We start from the raw sequence: 17,751 nt of genomic DNA, 5'->3' as shown, positions 1-17,751 counted from the left end.
AGCTCTGTATACATAATAATAAGTAAATAAATCTTTTTTTAAAAAGTTTATAACCTAACAGCATTAATTATGTTTATGACATTGGACACAGTCATTGCCACTAACTACTGTGCCTCATCTGCTTAGTAAGAATGTTAATAAGTAAAGAGTGAAGCTCTTCTCTGGAAACCCGGTTGGCTGTATGTACCGAGTGAGTGCCCCTGACAGAACATAGTGTCAAAGGAGGGAGACTGTAGACTCTCTCCAAGTGGAACCCTGATTTATTCCAGATGCCTCCGGTTTTGAAATACGTGACTCAGTCAGGTGTTGGAATCACTGACGCCAGCACTTGAGCTCAAGAACAGCAACCGTGTCGCCTTTTCCTTACGTGGATCCAATATAGACAACAGACTTTTCTACCAGAGATCACAGTCTTGGCTTGTTATGTGCCTTCTCTATGTAATCAAGTAAATTTCCTTCATGCATCAAAGCCCCTGCCCCCATTAGAGTGGCTCTGGTACTCTTAAGGTGTGAACTGTGGTCTGGAGAAACAACTCGATAGTTCAGAGTGTGGCTGCTCTTCAAACGACCCATGCTCAAACCCCAGCACCTGCATGATGGTTCACACTCATGTACCACTCCAGTCTTCCTGGGCACCGGGCACACACATGGTGCAGATATGCACACAGGCAAAATGCTCATCATACACATAAACATAGTCTAGTGGACCCTGTGTCTGCTCTCCACAGAGGACGAACCCACTAGAGTGCCCACCATGTCATGGCTGCCTGTTGCTTTCTATTGTTAGCTTTCTATAGTTTTTTCTTTTCCTAAACCAAGGGAGGCTTGTGTATGCTAGGCAGACACGGCAGCGCTGAGCTGTATCTCTAGAGCTCTTCCACAGTTTGAAAAGCAGTCTCACCACTGACACTGAAAGCAGGTGTTTAGGGCTGGAAAGCTGCCTCAGTGACTAAGAGCTCCAAACCAACTGCTCTTGCTGAAGACCAGAGTTGAGTTTCCTTCACCCATGTCAGGCGTCTCACAGCTGCCGAAAGTTCAGATCCTTTGGCTGCCTGCACACAGACACAAATACTTGAATTTTTTTTTTTTTTTTTAATTTGATGCCAGGCTTTGTATCACATGCCTTTAATCCCAGCGTTTGGGAGGCAGGCAGGCAGATCTGAGTTTGAAGCCAGCCTGGTCTATAGAGTAAGTCCCAAGCTAACCAGTGCTCACAATGAAACCGTTTCAAACAAAGAAAAAAAACAAGTGTTGAGGAAGAAAAGCATTTTGTGAAGCTGGGCAATAGTGGCTCACATCTTTAATCCCAGCACTCAAGAGGCAGAGGCAGGTGGATCTCTGTGCATTCGAGGCCAGTCTGGTCTACATAGCGAGTTCCAGGACAATCAAGGTTATACAGAGAAACCCTGTCTTGGGGGAAAAACAAAAAGCATTTTATGAGATTGTTATTTGTACTTGAGAATATATTTTCTTTCTTTTTTAAAAGATTTGTTTGTTTATTATGTATGTAGTATTCTGCCTGCTTGTGAGCCAGCAGGCCAGAAGAGGGCACCAGATCTCATTACAGATGGTTGTGAGCTACCACGTGGGTGCTGGGAATTGAACTCAGAACCTTTGGAAAAGCAGCCACTGCTCTTAGCCTCTGAGCCATCTCTCCAGCCCCAAGAAAATATATCATTTTCTTAGAAAGCAGACTTTCCATATTTGTACATAACCCTTAAGAAATATTTATGTGTATACCAGTGAAAATGACTGCATCCACAATGCAAAAGAGAAGAAAGCACATTGGGTTTCATTGAAGCTTGTCCTGTCTGGTCACTAGAATGACCCCCCTCCCCCACCCCCAAGCTTGGTTCAACCAGGCATGAGGGTACACACCTGGGATCCTAGCACCTGGGAGACTGAGCAGAGGGATTTCTATGAGTTTTAGGTCAGCCTGGGGTTACATTTAATTAATTATCAGTTACCATTTCCCCTTATCTGTTTGTTCAGCCTTTGGCTTTTGTTACAGAGAACTTGATTAGACTAAAATTTGATTTTAGTCTTGGGTCTAATTTTACTTTTTATTCATATTTTTGTAGAAAGACTCGGGAAAATTGTTGGGGTTGGAGGGATGTAACAGTCCTGGCTGTCCTGTAGATCAGGCTGGCCTCGAACTCACAGCAATCCACCTGCCTCTGCCTCCCGAATGCTGGGATGAAAGGCTTCCACCACCACCGCCCAACTTGAAACACATTTTAAACTGACAGTAAACATAACCTTCTGTGGGGAAAGAAGAGCTGCACCAGTTCTGAAGGATAGCTCACGTGGACGTGGCAGGCTGCTAGGAGTTTTGCTGTGCGGTCGCATAGCTGGGTGGGAGCTTTTCAGTAGCTGGTTCTGCTAGGATTTGCAGGGTTTGATGCTTTGCCTTCACACAACAGCTTTCAGCTACTGAGGAGATACTTCTTTTGTAGTGTGTTTACTACCGTCCAGCTCCCGGGCTGTGGTGCAGCAACTTTATTCATAATTCCTCCACACTGGGCACTATGCTAACATGCTCATTTATCTTCTTTACTACTTTTTTTAAAAAATAAACTTTGCATAGAATATGTTATTTGGGGTTTTGAGGATAGGTCTGAAGGACACAGTGAGTCAAGTCTGCGTCAGCCAGTGTTTGCCAGGCAGGCTGCACCAGGCAAGGCTGGAGAGAGGCTGTCACCGCCCTCAGAAGCAAAGTGGTCAGACTGAACCAGCAGGAGTGACAGGAGTAACTTGGACAGATGTCTTCCTCTGGTTAAAACAAAAACAAGATGGAATGAGTAACAGAGGCATAAGAAAATTGTTGTGAAGAAAAGTCAAGCATGAATTAAAACTCCAGATAAGCCAGGCGTGGTGGTGCACACCTGTAATCCCAGTGGGGAGGTGGAGGCAGGTGGAATTCTGAATTCAAAGTCTCTGTGTAGCCCTGGCTGTCCTAGACTCGATTTGTAGACCAGGCACAGTGATCCACCTGTCTCTGCCTCCCAAGTGCTGGGATTAAAGGCATGCGCCACCACACCTGGCCTGGATCATCTTTTCTTAAAGGGCCAGATTAGTGACTGTTGCAGGCAGGCTTTGTGAAGCATGGGCTGTAACCAGTATGAACACACAGACTCACAGCCATACTGCATTACAGGAAAACTCCATGCATAAAACAGGCAGCAGTATGCACCTTGTTGTCACCTTTCTAGAATTTTCTTCTGCTTACGCTGTTTTTGTTTTTGTTTTTTTAAGGCAGGATGCCATCGTATTGCATAAGCAGTTCCTGTGACTAGGCAACTGTGGCATGTTATGTTGAGGTTTTTGTTGTTGATCCCCTCTATGTGCAAGCTAAACCAATAATATTTTCATCTACTCTATCTGCTTTTTAAATGTTGTGTATGCCTTTTATGAACTAGATGATAATCTAGAAGTTAGTGACACGGTCCGGCATGATGGCAAACAGCTGTCATCCCAACACGGGAGAATGAAGCAGGATTCTGAACCCAAAGCCTGCCTGGGCTGCAGAGCCTACAGAATAAACAGCAGAGCTGCTCCCCAGTCATGGAAGTAACGGGGGACGGATGTCTAGTGCGTCCCTGGCCTGGGCTACCAATGAGCTTGCTGAAGGGACAGGACAAGCACAGACAGATTCCAGACACGGTGCTCAGACTTTAGGGGCTGTTTGTATATAGTGTCAGGAGGGTGGGCTGACGAGTCTGATAGGGCCAGATGGTCTCCTTCCTACCTCATCATCAGCTTAGGTATGAAAAAGCTATTCAGATGTTCACAGAAAATATTAAAAGCCATTTTCTAAGGGTTTTGTTTTTGTTTTTTTGTTTGCTTGTTTGTTTGTTTTCTGACTAAAAGCAGTAAATGGGGTGTTTGATCTTCTTGTGGGCACATGCTCATTTGTCCTGAGTAGACAGCAAGGTGTTGGATGCCACAGTGAATATCCTGGGCCCTCTGCCTTTATGCTTCAGGCCTCTAGTGTATGGAGCCTGTTAAACTTTTGCATTCCTTTGCGTTGTCTAGGTTGAACCGTGGCGTATGCCACAGTGGGTAGTGCCCTCTGCCGGCTGGCTGTCCCTCACATGCCCTGCCACCTAGATGGGGGAGGGAGAGGTCTCCAGAGGGCACACTCAAGTAGGCAGGCTTTGGGATGAGAACAGGCCTCCCAACTGTCAGATTACAAACTCATTAGGTCAAGCCTTAGGGGAATAGTCACAAATAGACCGTGCATAGCTGCGTGCTCCACTGCTACTCTCCCTGCAGTACTCGCCTGCCCCTGCTCTCTGCTTAGCTGACTCCTGGTACCAAGGTGGAGGTGGAGGGCTGAGTGTTATGGCTTGTTTGTTTTCCTCTGCTGCCCAGCCACAGTGGCTTTACTTTATTTCTTGCTGCATGATGACAGGTAGTGTGTGTGTGTGTGTGTGTGTGAGTGTGTGTGTGTGTGTGTGTGTCAGTCTCAGCATTTTGAACTGTGGTACAGGAGGATCATGTTCTGCTGGAAGTGGCCTCCCTGGCCTTCCACCTAAATTCTTTCACCATGTTGGCTTTGTTTGGGGGTTTTAATTTTCATTATCGGTATGTTTTGTTTGTTTGTCATGTTTTCTTTTGTTCACTATTATTTTGTTTTTCACTTTTATTTTGTCCCAGCATTTTCCTTTATAGTCCACCATTAGATATTGATCAGTTGAAGCTCATTTTAAGACTCGTTGGAACCCCAGGGGCTGAGCTTCTGAAGAAAATCTCCTCAGAGTCTGTGAGTTGATGCTTTGTTGTAATTACTCCCTATGGGGGCCTCTGCCACTTTCCTTCCGTCACTCTGCACTCTGACTTGGGAATGTTTGTACACACATGAACTGTGTGTGACTTCTGAAGTATACATGTGTATGCTGTGTGCACACAAGTGAGCCTGCATGTGCCTGCTTGCATGCATGAGTGTATTTTATTCTGTCTTTGTTCTGGGTGTGGACTTAAATCATGGGAACTCCTTTGGGGCAGTTGTATGCTAATAAAAGAGAGTTGAGATTCCAGTTCACTCCAAGAGATTAATGGGAAATGTGTGTGTCTGCTCCTGAGCCCTGACTAATTTCTGAAGTTGCCACATGTTCAAGAACTCTTTGCCCTGTCTGCTGGGCATCTACCCTGTGGCACGTGCAGTGTGTCTTGTCTGAAAATCAACCCCTCTTTACTTCTCTGAGGGGCACTTCCTGTGGGGGTTCTTTGTCCATTCCTGACAGTCTACAGATGGCTCTGAGCTCCTCCAGGAACCTTAATACAACTAATAGCATGAGGACCCACTTGGAACTCGGGTTTTCTCCATCCATCCATATATCATATCCCCCCCACCCCCATCCCCACCCTGTTGGTCACTTTCTGGGGCCAGAAACTTTGAGGAAGCTAGGAAAGCCCCTCCTTCCTCTCCTTCCCCCTTAGGGAAATAAATGGAGATCCCAAGGGCCCTCCCTTCCTCCCCCCCCCACAGTGCCCTCTCAGGTTCCCCTCCCCCACTGGCCCATCTGGGAAGGGAGGCGGGAGCTGGAAGCAGGAGCAGAACATGGGTTTGCTTGTCCGTCATCCCCTCCCCTCACAAAATCAGGACCCAGTGCCTGGTGTGTGGCTGCACATACAGGACCCTGGAGCTGTTGCTGAACAGCTTTTCAGTTTCTATTCTGAGGGGCATAAAAGGGTGTGCTGGGCCTATTTTGTTGTTTCATTTATTCATTTAAGATAAGAAGGCAAGTTAGGCATGATGGTACACGCCTTTAATCCCAGCAGAGGGAGAGGCAGGTGGATCTCTGAGTTAGTGTGGTTTAAAAAGGGGCTGGCAGCACCTTTAATCCCAGCACTTGGGAGGCAGAAGCAAGCAGATCTCTGTGAGGCCACTCTGGTCTACAAGTTGAGTTCCAGGACAACCAGAGCTGCACACAGAGAAACCCTATCTGGGAAAAAACAAGCAAACTGGGGGTGGAGGGGCTGTAAAGAGGATGTGGGGGCCAGGGTAGGGCTTGAAAGGAGTTCAGCTAGCTAGTGAAACTCAGGTGGGCCATCCTGCCCCTGCACGCTCCAGCATCTGACTTGTCATATGTGTTGCTTGCTACAGGCTCTGAAACACACATGAGATAGGCAGTATGCACCCGTCACTAGCCCATCACTTCTGTCCAAGAAGCTGTGCTAGATACGTGACTTAATAATGAGATGTCTGTATCTTGACATGAGATGGGCATATGATACGTTTCAACAGTCACAGTGCAGCACTGGGCAAAGTAAAATCAGGCGCCAAAACAAACAACCTCTCAATAATGTCGATTAAGTATAGTAGTGAGAAAGGAGCTTCTTCCCAGCGTAACTGTCATAAGTGGATAAAAGTAGTCAAAAAATTTAAAAACACCAGAAAAGTTACTGTAATGTTGACACTACCCAATACTTTTGAATCTCAAAAGTATGTGATTCTAAGTGTAATGGTGAAGGTCTTAACCTCAGCACTTAGAAGGAGTGAGGTTTGAACTTGACATAGGGCTGGGTGTGGTGGCGCACGCCTTTAATCCCAGCACTTGGGAGGCAGAGGCAGGTTGATCCCTGTGAGTTTGAGGCCAGCCTGGTCTACAAAGAGAGTCCAGGACAGCCAAGGCTACACAGAGAAACCCTGGAGGGGGAGGGGGAGGCAGAGGGAGAGAGAGAGAGAGAAATTGACCTAGGCTACATAGCAACTTTTATGCTGGCCTGGCCTAATTTGTAAGACACTGTTTCCAAAAAAAAATAAAATAAAATGTTAGGAATATAACTCATTTGGGCTCAATCCCCAGAACCCATGAGGGCAGAAAGCACACGATGCCTAAGTACAAGTGGAAAAAAGAGCTGGGTGAGTAAAATTATTCAGAAAAGTTTTAAAGGAAAGACATTAGTAAAGAACTGTAGTCAACAGAACACTGAGGATACTTCTTTGCTCCTGGAAAGAATGTTGGGACGGATTAGAACAAGGTGGAAAGCTGGCTGGTGGTCATGACAGAGGCCCAAGGACATCTTGATTGGTTGGTGTCTTGGCACCTAGACTAACCAGGGAGAGACTAGATCGCAATGCTAAGAAAACAAAGGCCTGACCCCAACATGGGAGGGGGATATGCTCAGCCATTCAACAAAAGCAGATAAAATCAGATCCTGTACGTGCCACCCCCAAGGACTTTGGCATGTGAAACTTGAGTGAATCCTGCTGTGGGCGATTTGCCCTGTGACTCTGTTCTTTTTCTTAACATACAGAGTATTATTCAGTATGTACTTTGCTAGAGAGGGAAGTCTAGAGTCTGTGGTAGAGTGAGCCAGCCCATCTCTAATGTGGGAGGAAGGGGAGCCATGAGGGAGTGAATTAAAGATGAGAGTCCAGCTAAAGGATGGATTGATGCTTAGGAGAGTAGAAAAGAAGCTCAGTAAATCATGTTAAGATTTTAAATATTGCTGGGCCGGGTAGCACACACCTGTAATCCCAGCACTTGGGAGGCAGAGGCAGGTGGATCTCTTTGAGTTCGAGGCCAGCCTGGTCTACAAAGCAAGTCCAGGACAGTCAAGGCTACACAGAGAAACCCTGTTTCAAAAAACGGGGAAAAAAAAGATTTAAAGTACTCCCATCACTTGTACTGTGAGAGGGAACGTGTGATAAGCCAGCAGTGGGTTTTTACATGTTAGAAGCTGTAGCCTGTAGCTGGGGATTGGCATGGTTAAAGGAAGTCGACAGTAAACCTGTCTTGTGAATAAGGACACTGAGATGCAAAGGTGCCTGACGCCGGGCGTGGTGGCGCATGCCTTTAATCCCAGCACTCAGGAGGCAGAGGCAGGTAGATTTCTGTGAGTTCTAGGCCAGTCTGGTCTACAAAGCAAGTCTAGGACAGCCAAGGCTACACAGAGAGACCCTGTCTTGGGGGTGGGGGGGGGGACACCCAACAGCAAAGGTGCCTGAGTTGATTCCTGGGACCCACACGGTGGGAGGAGAGATTGACTTCTGTAACTTGGAGTCCTCTTACCTCCATGCATAAGTGGTATGCATGCCCCACCCCGCCTCACCACACAAATAAGTGTAAAGATGGAGTAAGTGGGGAAAACGTAGTGGGTTTGGGGTTTTTGTTTGTTGGTTGGTTGGTTTTGTTTTGGTTTTTAGGGATTTTGAGACGGGGTTTCTCTGTGTAATAGCCCTGGCTGTCCTAGACTCACTTTGTAGACTAGGCTGGCCTGAAACTCACAACAAACTGCCTGCCTCCGCCTCCCAAACTGGGATTAAAGGCGTGTGCTACCACTGCCTGGTTTAACTTCGTATACTTGTGCCCAGTCAGATAAACAGCATTTTGGACTTTCTATTCATTGAAGTTAATGTGTTTGCTCATTACAGGTATGGAGAAAAATTTGCCTTTGCCTTTAGCCTCCTAGTGTGCCCTTCTTCATCTGCCTATGTGTTTGTGGCATGTATTTTAAATGTACTACCAGTGTCTTTGAGATTTGGCATAGCGAAGCACCCAATTCTCAGCTTGTAGAAGTGTGACTCTAAAGAGCCTGTGCCACCAACACACAGCCTCTTCCTCTGGTAGATCTATTGGAAGCAGCCCCACTTCCAAGGAACCTAAACTATTTAACATTAAAGTTAGTTTTCATGTGGGCATGGCCACTCACTGGCTTCATGCCTAATAGCGTCTGCCATTCTTCCAAGAATGTTTTAACACACAGCCTCAAGCTCTGGCTTGAGGGAAACAGACTGTTTTGTTTGGGGATGGCATTTTGACTTTAAAACAAAAAACTCCAGGCAGTGGTGGCACACACCTATTAATCCCAGCACGTGGGAGGCAGAGGCAGTCAGATCTCTGAGTTTGAGGCCAGCCTGGTCTACAGAGTGAGTTCCAGGACAGCCAAGGCTACAAAGAGAAACCCTGTCTCAAAAAAACTTAAAAATTTTTTTAAAAAGCCAACAGGCTGTAGAGATGGCTCAGAGGTTTAAGAGCACTGTCTGCTCTTCCAGAGGTCCTGAGTTCAATTCCCTGGAACCACATGGTGGCTCACAACCATCTATAATGAGATCTGATGCCCTCTTCTGACATGCAGATAAACACCACTCATATACATAAAATAAATACTTTTTTAAAAAAAGACAGCTGGAGTTGAGTTTTGCACTGTGTGTTTAACAATGCCCTTGACTAGGCTCTAAGATATTAACCAGCTTCAGCAGATAATGCGTCTGACGGGGACCCCCCCTGCTTACCTCATTAACAGGATGCCCAGCCATGAGGTGAGAACAAACCGCATGTTCAGAGAGCTCTAACGCACAGGCCACCTTCTCACTGCAGTGTCTGTGCATAACCTGCAGTTTCTAACGTCACCAAATGCTTGCATGTGCCCCAAGAACTGCTAAAGCAGTGACTGGCTGCTGTCCGGATGTTGGCATTCGGGATGAAGTGTCATGTGGACTGAGGCAGCAGTACAAGGCAGGCTTGGGAATAGGAAGCAGTGTTCCTGTGGTGAGGCACCGAGTGTGTCTTTGTAGGTGTGTGTGGCTAGGTACACGTTATAAAGTACCTTACACTGATTGGTGTGCTGTGTTTTTTAAAAAAAGACACAAGTAATTCATAATAAATATGAGCACTCGGTGGAATTGAGTTCTTGATCAACTCTTGACCATTGAACCCAACTGCAGTTTATAATCAGAAACGACTGGGTGCTTCGTGTAACATGCCCGTGGTATCTGGGAAGACACACCAGCAAACAGACAAACCCCTCGTGGCAGCATGGTTTGCATTTCAGTTCTTGCCGAACATTCTTGTTTGTACTAAAGGGTGGGTCCTCTTACCTCTCTCCCACTCCTCACAGTCTATGTGGTTAAGTAGGAAGGGGTGACAGCCATGCTGTATCTGGTCCTGGTAACGTCTAGGTTCTGTTCTTAACCTTCTGAAAGAGTAGTTGATTGGTCAGCACACAGAACTGTGGGGAGGCAGCATGGAGAAAGTCGGTGGTCACAAGTAACGGGGTTGAGTGGCTAGAGGAGTGGAACTGAAATGAGCGTCTCAGGGACCCACCCTGGGGTGGGGCCGGCTTAGCTGCTGCTGCTGCTGCCTGAGAACAGCAACACCACCCAACACAGCCATTCTAAAAGTCCATGTTTTTACAGGCAAGAAACTACATCCAGTCTCTGGCCCAGATGCCGAAGATGAACTTTGCAAATGTATTTATTGGTGCCAATCCCTTGGGTAAGTTGATCATGCCCTCATTTTGTAACATTAATTAGGGATTTGAAGTTTTGTTCTTTGGAGTAAAAAGAGTACCATTAAGTAACTTTTGGCTCTTATGGAATATGGCTGTTAAAGAAGAATTATATTAAAAAAAAATAAAAAATAAAATAAAAAATAAAAAATAAAAAAAAGAAGAATTATATTTACATGCTCACAGAATACTGTGGTGAGAAGGGCAAGTCCAGCAAAGAACAGAAAACAGGGTATTACAGGGATTTGGGGTAGAGGGAAGGAGGTCTGGAAGCAAGCCCCGGCCTCACGGTGACTGGTGGTGGGTGGGGTCTAGAGCATGCTTGGTGGGCAGCACTGGGTCCTCTTCTCTCTTCTCTGCCCTTCCTTCAGGGCACAGCTGGCTGCCTTTGCAGCATTGATTTGGTGTAGCTCATTGCCTCCTGCCCCATCCCCACCAGGGTCTTCAAATGGGAGTGACAGTGGTAGCTAACAATGTACAGTGCCTCAGCTGAAACTCTGTCACTTTTCCTTCAAGGCGGGGGCAGGACATGCTTCAGGTGGTTCCAGGACGGTGCTGAGGCTCTAGTTCCTCACTCTGGGACAGTGTAGTGGGCACAGTAGCAGATGCAGAGGCACAGACCAGGTGTTGCAGCTGGTGTCCTCTGCCTCTCACATTCCTGCAGATGTTGCTGTAGGGCTATGTGTTTAACGCTCACTTCACTCAAGTCTGTATGGGCCGTAGCTCTTTCCGAAGGTTCCAGACGTTGTGTACCAGATCTAGTTTATCCTTTGAAGAGCTGATGGCCATGGCAGTGGCTTCAAAAGCTGGGAGCAGCAGGTGCCATTTTCCTCTCAAGAACTTCATCCAAGCCACAGTTCAGAGGAGTGGCTGTGGTGAGCCTGTGGCAGGAGAGGCGCCTGGACTCTGGGAGTAGCGAATCCAGCCTAAGCTACATCACTCAAGGCCTCGGTGTGCAGGGCACTGAGGGGTTGGGTTGGGTTTGTGGCCTTCCTGGCGTGCTCACGGGGCTTCCTGTGATATCCTTGAGGTGCAACACCCAGGTGAGGGCTGTGATCTGTGAGCTCTCCGTGGTCCTGATGCAGATGGAGGATGTCCCACCTCAGCATCCCGGCATTCCAGGTGTGGCAGTGCTTACTGCCTGACTCCCTCTCATAGCCTCAAAGGGATCTGCTTCTGCCTTTGATTGAAGTTACATGTGTCCTGATGGATAGAAAGGAACCAGCTACTAGGAGTCAGTCCAGACTGCTGGGGAGTCAAAGGAGACCCTGGCCTGTATGGTGCTCGGCACAGCCTGCTCATATCCGAATGTGCCTGGCAGCCCATTGCCAAGTGCTGATGTCAGAGGGAACATGCTGTTACCGAGCTCCAGCCATCCCTCCCCACTGTGCTAGCTGGGCCACACACCAGTGATATAAATATTAACAGCTCTCTTGTCAGTCACTGCCTTCACATCACTGCTAGTCTCAAAGCACAACAGAGAACTCACATTGCCCTTTGATCTCAGTATCTATTTATGTCTGCTGCGATTTTTGAGAAGTCTTATTTTTGCTTCTGACCTTGTTCTCCATCTAAGTGCTGTGGTCCTGGAGGTAAGTAACTCTTTACCCTAGGGCAGGCACCCGCCCGTTCATGCTCAGTATAAAGTCAGCACATTTGTAGACTAGCATCAGAAGAGTCTGCATGCAGGCGTTCCACCCAGTGTCAGTGTCGAGACCTGTCAAGTGCTGGGATTACAATCCAAGGCCTTGAGCACTGCCTGGCAAGCTACACCAACCACATCCCAGTCCCTCTCCCAGTATTAAAGTACTCAAGAATCAGAGCTTATGCATGCACATTTGCTGTTTCCTCTGTACCCTCAACACCTGTATTTCTGTGGATGACCAGAGTTTAGGCTGCAGGATGGGTGGTCACTCAGATAAGCAGAGGTACGTCTTCTCTTCAGGAAGCTCTCCTCCTCCTCCTCCTCTTCCTCCTCCTCCTCCTCCTCCTCCTCCTCCTCCTCCTCCTCCTCCGCTCCCACAGCCTTCCACTGAAGAAATCATCTGGAGCTGGAAAGAAGACTGTGCTTAAGAGCACTGGCTGCTCTTCCAGAGGATCCAACGCCCTCTTCTGGCTTTTTCAGTCAGCAATCATGCACTGCTGTGTAGAGACACATACAGGCCAATACTTGTACTCATAAAATTCAAAAGAAAGAACCTGTTGGGTCTTGAAAGCCTTTCTGTTTTACATGATAGCTGCTCAGGATGGCATTACCCTCCCAAGCAGAGTATCCAAGACAGGATTATATGGTCTGCTCCAGCAGACAGGACTGCTCACACAGCCTCTAGTGAGGTCATTGCTGTGAGGAGAGAAAAATGAGTAGATGCTGGAGACCATTATTGAAAGTAACCAATGCTCTCCAGGAACCAAACTATTTCCCCCATATTACTCACTTAGGGAAACGGGGAAAAATCTAAAGATGCCAAATCACAAATCACCTTTAGCTCTGTTAGCAGTGGAGCAGATACCTCTAGTCCCCTGCCAGTTCAGAGCATCACCTGTGATGGTTTTGTTGTTGTTTTTGGAGGTTTTTTTAATTTGGCTCTCCCGGACCCGATTTGTAGACTGGGTTGCTCCCACAGAGAGAGATCCGCCTGCCTCTGCCTCCCAAGTGCTGGGATCACAGGTGTGCACTATTGCACCCAGCTATGTGACATGTTCTTTCCCAGTCTGTCTGACTTTATTCTTACAAAGATTTAGATCTAGTTTCTGGTTTTTGGTAAAGAGTGAAGGAGAATGGGAGGGTGGTTACAGCGCAGCATGAGGAGGAAGCCTCTAATGATGGCGCCCTCGGGCCACCTGCAGAGTCTTCAGATGAGAACCAGGACAAACGGGAAGAAAGGCTGGCAAAAGGAAGGAACTTGTTTTTGTTGTTGTTTATTTATTGTTCTGGGTTTCAAACCCAGGACCTCAGTAATGTTTAGATAAAGTACTCCATACCCACCCAGCCTTAAAATATGCCAGCTACCTTCACACACACACACACACACAGGAAAAGTCTGTGTGCAAAGCAGACACCTTGAGGATGCTTTGTTTGGGTATGAAAGGAGCTTGGAGCTTGTACAGTAGTGGGACTAATGCCATGTGTTTTCTTCCTCCTCTCTGGTGTGACAGCTGTCGACCTGCTGGAAAAGATGCTCGTTTTGGACTCAGATAAGAGGATCACAGCAGCCCAGGCTCTTGCACATGCCTACTTTGCTCAGTACCACGACCCTGATGACGAGCCTGTGGCTGACCCTTATGACCAGTCCTTTGAAAGCAGGGACCTCCTTATAGATGAGTGGAAAAGTAAGTCCAGGGGCAGGGCTAGCCTGGGCACAAGACCTTGCTTTGAGTCTTATTCATGATGGGGTGGTTAGGTGATTTTTCAAGACAGGGTTCCTTTGTGTAGCGCTGGCTGTCCTAGAGCTCACGCTGTAGACCAGGCTGTCCTGGAACGGAGAGATCCACCCGCCTCTGCCTCCCTAGTGCTGGGGTTAAAGGTGTGCACTATCAAGCCCAGCTTATTTAACCTTTCTTAGCAATGCTCGAGATCTGACTACGGCCGCATGTACTACAGAAGTGTTCTACCTCTGAACTACATGCCCAACCCAAGAACTTTGTTGTTGTTGTTGTTGTTTTAGCAGTTTTTGTGGTTTTATTTAAAACACAAATAAAACACACACGCAAACCATCTACTCATTTTCTTGACTGTGTAGCCTGGTGTGGGATTGATGACTGGTAGCCAGCTGTGCTGCTTTTTCTGCTGTGGCATTTTGGTTCTTGGAAAACTCAGCACAGTAAGATTTGTTCCACAGCAGCAGCACCTCCAGCTCCTTGACATTGTAGACATGCCCAGGAGCCACTAGGCAGCATGTGCTTAGTTTCCTTGTTGTTCCCATAGTAACGTTGGACATCAGGATCTGGTCCTTGAATCTTCTCTGTTGTTGGTAACTCAGGTTTGCACCAACTTCACTTAATTCTGACACACCGGCCTGACTGGGGCCTGACTAACGCCTTGGTCCTCTTTTTTATGATCTTGGGCTTCACCAGAGGCCACAGGGCAGCCATGATGCCCCAAAAGAGATGGCAGCTGCTTTGTAGGTGACACTGAGGAAGAAAAATCTTTTCTAGGTGATTGACTCTCAGGAATCAAAAGCCTTGGGTTAAAAACAAGAACTCTCTAATGACAGCCTAGTATTGCGAATATGCCTGCGATGTCCGCACATGGGAAGTGGACTAAGAGTGTTAATATCATCCACAGCCATTTGGGTAGTTTGAGGCTAGCCTGGGCTACGTGAGCTCCTGTCTCAATAAAACCCTTGTAAAGGCTTACTTCTAGCTCAGTAAACGCAGCCAGTGCATATGCCCCCTGGTGAGTCTATAGATGCACACAGGCAGTACAAACCTTCACACTGGCTAGAGCTTTAAGGATCTTGGGAGATTTGCATTTACAGCATCTCTTCTGGATAACCAGGGTCCACTGTATAGTCAGTTTTCCAATTGATAGAACTAGGGTGAGTTTTTTATGGTTCACTTTTGGCCTAGTTAGGGGCTGCCAGAAATGGAGACACATCTCCCATGTCCAAAGTCATATTCCTTCAAGTTCACAAGGTGCAGTGCAGAGCGTAGTGCTCCAGGGAGCACTCGGGAAGAGGGACGAAAGTTCTCTTGGCACCAGTCCTCGACCTGGGGCTGCTCTGCTGCAGGTCATGAGCAAGTAGCAAGGTGAGAAGCAGCTCATCAGACCATGCAGAGATGAGGGGGGAGGGGAGGAGTGTGCCAGCACAGACGGTGTCTCAGGCTCATGCTTCACCCTTCCTTCCCTATCTTAGGCCTGACCTATGATGAAGTCATCAGCTTTGTGCCACCGCCCCTTGACCAAGAAGAAATGGAGTCGTGAACACGTCGTTCCTGTTCTGTTGATCCCACTTCGCTGTGAGGGGAGGCCTCTTCAAGGAAACTCTCCAAAGATCATTCAAGTGCCTCTTGTTGAAAGAGTCCTTCATGGTGAAAGAGGGTGCATGTGTGCGCATAATGTGTGTGTGTGTGTGTGTTTGTGTGTCTTGTCTGTCGTCCTTTCGCCTGTCTTTGTGGAAGCCACTGTGACAGCGGTGACTTCATAAGTTGTGAATGCTCCCTGGCAGCCTCTGCCTACTTTCTCAGAGTCTGGGCGGGCCGATGGGGACTGCCATCTCCTTAGGGATGTGTTAAGTACAAAGTAAGAAATTCTAAATTAGCCCTGTTCCCTGGCCACGTTGGCTTCTCCTGTGGCCCTGCCTTTCCCACACCACAGTGACAGAGAGAAGCCATCCCCCAGCAGTGCGTAAAGCCGAAGAGAACCAACTGGCTCCTGGGCTCCAGCCTGTGATCGGCTTGCTTAATGTCCTCAGAACCTGACAGGTGTGTTCAAAGCTGTCAGTCTGTTTGTGCCTTAAAAGGAGAGAAGGGCGCATAGATAGTTACACAACTGCAGCTGCTGCTGCTCTGAGCCAGGCAAGTGCACAGGGCTGTGGAATGGCCAATGTGAGCTGGAAGAGACAAGGCAGACCTCAAGAAGGCCCATGTGTGCATGTGTGTGCATGCGTGTATGTTTGGCCGCCCTCCCTCACTTCAGGAGCAGGCGGTTTCTATGCTTACCCTTCACCTCAGCACAGAGGTTTCTAGTGCCAGGCGCAGGTTCCTGCCGTCAGTAGCTTCCTGTGTACTCTTCACATCCCGCAGAGCGCGGGTGTTTGCATGCTGTGCTCTTGGAGCTTGCACAGCCCCTTGTCCTGTTCTCTTCTGGAAGCCCTGGGCCAGGTGTGTGGAGACTTCCTGGCAGGCGTAGCCCACATTGCCTCAGCTAATGCCATGGGCTCGCTGCTGCCTCCTCACTCCAGCGCTACTTCGTGTTTAACACAACTGATCCTCCAGGTGCTCGTGGTGCAGGACAGCACAGGACAGACCGAGCACCTGATCTCTGCCATCTGACTGTCGCCAGCTTGGGGGAAACAAGGTCTCTTCCTAGGGACGCCCCCAGCTCTGGAAATCATTTTGTTCTCCTCGCTCTTGGTAACCAGCTAAGAAACGCTGAAAACCGAAGCAAGAAACAAAAGTTCGTGAAACTAAGAACTCCTTTCACTGTCTTTCTCTAAATACAGTTGTTAGAAACAAACCAAGCAGTCAATGGTGCCTTTCCTCGGAAGGGTCTCTGGCAGCTGACACTGACTGAGTTTCGGTCTTAGTGTTGATTTGGGGAGAAATCAATTTTGTCTTGGAATTTTGTATGTTGTAGGAATCCTTAGAGAATGTGATTCCTTCTGATGGGGAGAAAGGGCAAATTATTTTAATATTTTGTATTTTCACCTTTATAAAGATGAATCCTCAGGGGTGAAGAACTGTTTGCATAATTTTCTGAATTTCAGGCACTTTGTGCTATATGAGGACCCATATATTTAAGCCTTTTGTGCAGTAAAGAAAGTGTAAAGCCAATTCCAGTGTTGGACATTCAGGTCTTGTATTTAGGTCAAGGTGTCTTCATTCTCAATCAGTGCAGGGACACGCATGCTCCGGCAGGGCAGGGCAGGGCAGGACCCGGAGTCATCCAGAGCCCGGGAGGAAGCAGGCTGGCCAGGCCTTGCCACCTCCGTGTGCAGTGAGCTCCACGACATCCCAGCAAGATGGATTTGTTAGCCGTGTCTGGTTATGAATGCGAGTGTGATTCCCAACAAAATTCTGCTCTGATTATTTTATTGAAGGTGTCTTTGTACATTGACCATGCTGTTGTAGGAGGCTGTGCTCCAGGGCAGAAGAGCTCCTGGCATCCACAGCGCAATGCTGCCACCTCCCAGTTTCTCTATCAGAAGACAAGGGAACGGGAAACTGCTGTTTGTTTGTATTCGTGAACCTGGCTGTAACCTGGTATGCCATAGGATGTCAGGCAACTCCACTGGGTAAAATAAAGCCTATTTTTCAAATTCAGTTGGTTTCTCAAGTGTATTGTGTTCCTCTTCTTGACTATGAGGGTTGTTTTGGTCATGCATGGCTTGGCATGCATTTCTGGCAGACTCTTTATAAAGCTGCTCAGTTGCACTTGTGGTAGTCAGGTTTTTGCTGGGAGTACAGAGAGCAGAACCACACCGCACAGCACAGTAAGAGTGGCCTCTGTTGTACAGTCTGCAGGGAATGCTTTTTACATTGTTGTTTTGTTTTTGAGACAAGGTTTCTCTGTGACCTTGGCTGTCCTGGACTCACTCTGTAGACCAGGCTGGCCTCAAGATTTGCCTGCCTCTGCCTCCTGAGTGCTAGGATTAAAGGTGTGCGCCACTATGCCTGGCTGCTTTTTACATTTTTAAATCATTGAAAAGGTCAAAAATATTTTTTGCATGCATAAGCTGATTTACAATTTGAATCTCCAGTGTCCAAATATAGTTTGATCAGAGAGTACCTGCAGAGTTTGTCAGATGTCCTGTGTGGCTTCTTCCTTGCCACAGTGACAGTTGAAATAGC

At 47.5% G+C, this 17,751-nt stretch overlaps 1 protein-coding gene across 2 annotated transcripts in view; it reads left to right on the top strand.

Moving 5' to 3' along the window:
* MAPK14 (mitogen-activated protein kinase 14) overlaps positions 1–17,223 on the top strand; it is a 64,191-nt gene extending 46,968 nt beyond the window's left edge. Inside the window, exons 9-12 of one of the 2 annotated variants that reach the window (XM_084754061.1) lie at positions 9,192–9,271; positions 10,148–10,226; positions 13,396–13,569; positions 15,096–17,223. In XM_084754061.1, the coding sequence (XP_084610187.1) occupies positions 9,192–9,271; positions 10,148–10,226; positions 13,396–13,569; positions 15,096–15,163 (401 nt within the window). In that variant the 3' untranslated portion in view covers positions 15,164–17,223. Of the gene's footprint in view, positions 1–4,685; positions 4,766–9,191; positions 9,272–10,147; positions 10,227–13,395; positions 13,570–15,095 lie in introns of both variants that reach the window. The other variant, XM_084754060.1, reaches the window with a different exon arrangement.
* Positions 17,224–17,751: the final 528 nt, after the last annotated feature.

This window comes from Acomys minous, assembly GCF_964271855.1.
Source record: "Acomys minous genome assembly, chromosome: 13".
Classification (NCBI taxonomy): Eukaryota; Metazoa; Chordata; class Mammalia; order Rodentia; family Muridae; genus Acomys; species Acomys minous.
The sequence above is the reverse complement of the archived record's forward strand: the minus strand, read 5'-3'. Positions and strand labels throughout refer to the sequence as shown.